This window comes from Sinocyclocheilus rhinocerous, unplaced genomic scaffold, assembly GCF_001515625.1.
Source record: "Sinocyclocheilus rhinocerous isolate Xijiao unplaced genomic scaffold, SAMN03320098_v1.1 scaffold1311, whole genome shotgun sequence".
NCBI classification, from domain to species: Eukaryota; Metazoa; Chordata; class Actinopteri; order Cypriniformes; family Cyprinidae; genus Sinocyclocheilus; species Sinocyclocheilus rhinocerous.
This window is the reverse complement of record NW_015637852.1, coordinates 591,940-597,060: the sequence shown is the minus strand read 5'-3', so window position 1 is coordinate 597,060 and position 5,121 is coordinate 591,940. Positions and strand designations below refer to the sequence as shown.

Genomic DNA, 5,121 nt, shown 5'->3' with positions numbered 1-5,121 from the left:
TTTTATCCTGATTAAAGCTTTAATACAGTACGGCAACTGCACACGCGTCCATGTTTAATGCATCTCATAGCTATGTGGAAAATAAATGTATAATTGTAACAGTTCATTGCTGGAGCTGAGCTGAATGAGAGAGAGAGAGAGAGACAGAGAGAGAGAGAGAGAGAGAGAAATGCAGAGCGTGTGCAGAGCAGGGGGAGGCGAGGAACAGGATTAAGGACCGCTGCTTTAGAACATTGATTTTGAAACTTGTGAATCCATTAGAATCATTAGAAGACAGAATCGTGATTCATATATGAATAGATTTTTCTGTGCAGTCCTAGTTTTGATGACATGGCAACAACTCTTACTCTTCCTCAACTCTTCCTCTTCTAAAGCAGATGGCCCCGCCTCCTTTGTTGCATGTTCCTGGGGGCGAGGTTTATGTAAATGTCTGGGTTTGTGATGTCATGAACCCGAGAAGTAGCATGTTGTAGTCCCTACAAGCCGATTTTGTAGACATTAAACTGCCATCATTTTAAAAGACGATATCTCTGTTTGCATTGATCTTTCAGCGTCGTAACTTTGCAGATATTGTTTATGCTCAAACAGCAACATTACACACTAACTAAAGTTTAAAAAGTGAAATCACGATCAACCATCCCTTTAACACACTCTGTTAGCTTAGATAATTTAGAAGTTTCATCTGGCCTTGTTGAAATATATAGCTGAGTATCATCAGCATATCAATGGAAACTAATCCCATATTTTCTAATAAAATTACCAAGGGCCAACATGTATATTGAAAATAGCAGAGGGCCAAAGACAGATCCTTGTGGCACTCCTTACTTTACTGGCGTTAGTTGAGATGATTCCCCATTTAAATAAACAAAGTGGTAACGGTCAGACAGGTATTGTTTAAAGTTAACCATCTTAAAGCCTGCCCTTGAATACCTGTATAGTTTTGTAATCGATCTATGATTATGTCATGATCTATAGTGTCAAACGCAGCACTAAGTTCAAGTAAAACTAGTACTCCAAACACTCCAAAATCTTGTGCAAATCCTTTCCAGAAGAGTGAAAAGCTGGTATAGCTGCAAAGAGGGACCAGCTTCATATTGTCTATGTATTTAGATTATGATATCATTAAAGCCCTTGTTTGTTTAATGGTCAGATGTCCCAATACTTTTGTCTATATGGTGTAGTGCTGAACGATATTGGGAAAAAAAGGAAAATTTCATGAAAAAAAAATCACTAGATTACTTTAATAGCTCTATTTGGGGTGAAAAAATCAATGATTGAGGTAATTTTGTAGGTGAGAAAATCAGCATAGAAAATACAAATTACAAGCATAGATAAATATAACAGAACAAAGATACAAATGAAATAAGCAGTGCTTTAGCCTATATTTTATAGGTAAGTCTAACAGTATTCAGGTACAGAAATTGAATAATCAAATGTAAAATAACACTGCATAGTCTTCACTGTATAAATTAAATCTAATAAATCTGTGTTAAAGCTACAAAGTGATTTTTCTTTGAGTTTTGTTGTTTGATTAACGTTCATACCACAGAAAGCCTCAGGAACATTAAACTGCTGTAAACCAATATACTGTTACACATCCATTTTCTTTCTCAAGTGTTTCCCTTCACCTAAGCCATAAGCATCTGTGTTTACAAGGATACTTGCAGAGCACAGTATTTCAGGCACAAATAGACGCAGAAGTGAACAGAAATCAGTGTTCACGTGCATCTGCGTGGCTCTCACCGTGTCTACACTGGGTGCGGCGCGGCACGACAAATCCCAGATAGTAAACTGATGCCGTGGTCTCTTTATGACGTATAGACACAAACTTCAAATGATTGGCAACGGTCGCTTTGTCACGTCCAGTGTAGACAGACTTTGGGGCTGTTCACATGTCGCGCCTAAAAACGCGTGGGAAAACACCAGTCGCACCGCTTTCTCCTTCTTTTCAAAGCGCTCGGGTCGGGCGCTTGCGCTTTCGTGGCGTCTGCCGTTGCTAAGCAACCGTGACCTGCGCTCTCCCCGACGACGCAGAAGTTTCAACAAAGGATAAATGGATTTCCAGCACTGAAAATCGCTTGCAGTAGCTCTGCTACTAAATGTATTTAAAATGGGTATCTCTGTACAGCTGTCGCGTCCGTTGTAGACATCGTGTCTGTGTGTGAGCAAAGAAAACAATCAGTATAAATATAATGATCAGTAGCCTATACTAAACATCGCACATCTTGCGATGTGACTATCGCGGATGCGCACATCGCGATATCGATGCTGAAACGATATATCGTGCAGCCCTAGTGCAAACCTTTAGGGTAAGAGAGAGAGAGTGATTGGGAAAGAGTACATTCCTCTATAAACTCTCATTAAGATTTCATCTACAAGATTGCTATTGAGCGTTACATCACCTACAGAGAAAACGATGCATCAGAATCAGTAAGTTAAAAGTAACAGTCCTTCTTCCAGTGGCTCAGTATGTGACTAAATGCGTTCATACCTGTAAACCATAAACTCACACTTGTAAACCACACGGTCACCACTCTGCACAGCGCTTATGAGTGAAGTTTGGAGGAGCATACTGATGAAATAAAAGCCCAGGCAAGCTTATGGGAAAAAGAAGGAGAGCACTCACATGGCCTTGCTCTGATTGACCATTAAAGCCTTTGATGGATGAGGCTGTCACAAGGATAACAATTAAATCCAACATGAGACAAAGCTGTTCTGACAGGCCAGTCTAACAGAGCAAGCCATACCCCTCCATTAAACTCCACATCATCTCTGCCTCAAACACACACAAACAGTGAAGGCTATATAATAATGGCTTTGTATCTCTGTTTCAAAGAGCTCTGCTATACATATAAAAATGCCCCAGAACTCCTCCTCTTTTAAATAATAGGATAGGATCTATTCTATTAAGCAGACAGATAATGTTTTAGTTTACATTAAGGCAGTTTCAGTGGTTCCCAACTATTCAGAGAAGTTAAAATAGTCTGAAAAATTTACCTATATCCCATGTATGTGTCAATGTTTCATAAGGACATAAGGTCTGAGTTGATAAAAACGACACATTTTTTAAAAATCTAGTTCAAAATGCTAGCTTGTGGTTTCACACAGTTTTGAAAAACATTTATAATATTTTTCACTAAAGCACTTTTATTTCACCCTGAATATAATGTACATTTTAATCAACATTTGAAAAAAATTTAAACATGCTTTTTAAATGTAATATATATTTTTAAATAATTTAAATAATAATTAATTATTTAATTATAAATAAATATTATTTTTATCATGCATTTTGAGTTACAAATGTCAAGTTTCATTAGGGTTAGTCTATTTGTCCTGCAGTACAACCAACAAGCCTTTTCATAAAAAATATCCAAAACAACAACAACTTGATATACAGATGAGGGTCTAAATGGGTCCTTTCTAGTTCATGGTTTTCTTGTCACATGACAACAAAATGGCTTCCTGACCGTTTGTTATGCCACAAAGTTTTTCAAATATTAATAGGCCTACTTAAAAAACTGCTTCACCCCTTAAAAAAGGAAGAATAATCAAAAACATGATTATGTCAAATTACTTATAACAAGACCACTCTCTTAACGAATTTCTGCCTTTTAAAGATACTTTTTCTTTTCTTTCTTTTTTGTTTTTTTCTTTGTTTTGTTTTTACAATATTCAGACAGTTACACCACTTAGACAATTTTTAATTGTCTTAAAGCCACATAAATTCCATCAAAATGACTTTTAATTAAATATTAAAAGCATGGTCATTATTCAAAAGCTATTCAAGTATCTTTGTACGAATTTAATTGGACTGACAAAAAGTATCCAGTAACATGAAAAAATGTATGACTTAAATTTGAATAAGGAAAATGAGTTATACGCGAAAATAAAAATCCATACAATTAAACGCGATTATACACAGATAGCCTATTGCTCCTTATGGTAGTTTGTAAATGCAAGGCAGTATAAACCAAATGTAGGCTACATAACGGGTTTAACAGACCAAAAACTCAAGAGGACAGATTTACAAGAGTAGCCTATCTAATGAAATCAGTTCAAATAAACTTACCTGCCGCTCGTTTGGGCGCCTGCTGTTTTCTCCTCGGCATTCTTGCACGCAGATTGTGTGTCTATAAACGCAACCTGAAATGATATTCAACAACATATGCTCCCAACCATACGTGTCACCATTTAACAACAGCACGGCGCAGTCACAAAAGCTACGACACTTCGCATTAGGCATAGGAGAAAGCCAGGTGCTCCGTGTTCAGCGGTAGTCTTTGTTTAAAGCCCGTCTGCCGGAGTGATGAAGAAAACTGCGCGGCAGGACAGTAACGCCTAGCCGCTCGCTACGAGTTCGTCACGTCACTCAAAAGTCCGCGGCAACTGATTCTTCCGCGCGCAGAAAGTAAGGGGGCGTTCACACATCTGTCGTTGTTCAAAACAGCTAGATACAACGCAACGGAATGGCACTGAACGCGAGGGTTTTAAAGTCGAAATTAGAGAAGTTAATAGAAGTTACACGCTGTTTAACGCTGATGGCGCAAGACGGTGAAACATAAGAGAGACGCGACGCAGCGATCAAAGTGTGGATTGACAACAAATTCAACAATAGCAGACGAAACGCATTCTGTGCTCCTATCGGTCACACCCACTAGTCCCACGGCACATATAATGCCCAAAATCCAGTCTAGGTAGGCTGCTCATACGGTTTTGAGACACTGCCAATATGTCACTTAAGAGCGCATTGGAAGGAAGAATGTAACTTAACCCTTTAATGGACACACCCAGAAAAAACAATGGAGTTTTTTGGGACAATAATAACAACCTTTAAAGGGGTCATATGACGTTGCTAAAAAAAGAACATTATTTTGTGTATTTGGTGTAATGAAATGTGTTTATGCGGTTTAAGTTTCAAAAAACACATTATTTTCCACATACTGTACATTATTGTTTCTCCTCTATGCCCCGCCTTTCTGAAAGGCATCGATTTTTACAAAGCTCATCGGTCTGAAAAGCGAGGTGTGCTTTGATTGGCCAGCTATCTAGTGCGTTGTGATTGGCCGAATTCCTCAAGCTTGTGACTGAAATGTTATGCCCCTTACCATACTGTGATGC

The 5,121-nt window shown here is 38.2% G+C and overlaps 1 protein-coding gene across 1 annotated transcript in view; it reads right to left on the bottom strand.

Moving 5' to 3' along the window:
- Positions 1 to 4,665, bottom strand: part of LOC107749288 (teashirt homolog 3-like) — an 18,948-nt gene extending 14,283 nt beyond the window's left edge. The window contains exon 1 of the mRNA XM_016564396.1: positions 4,073 to 4,665. Coding sequence (XP_016419882.1) covers positions 4,073 to 4,112 — 40 coding nt within the window. The 5' untranslated portion in view covers positions 4,113 to 4,665. The remainder of the gene's footprint in view (positions 1 to 4,072) is intronic.
- Between the last annotated feature and the right edge of the window lie 456 nt (positions 4,666 to 5,121).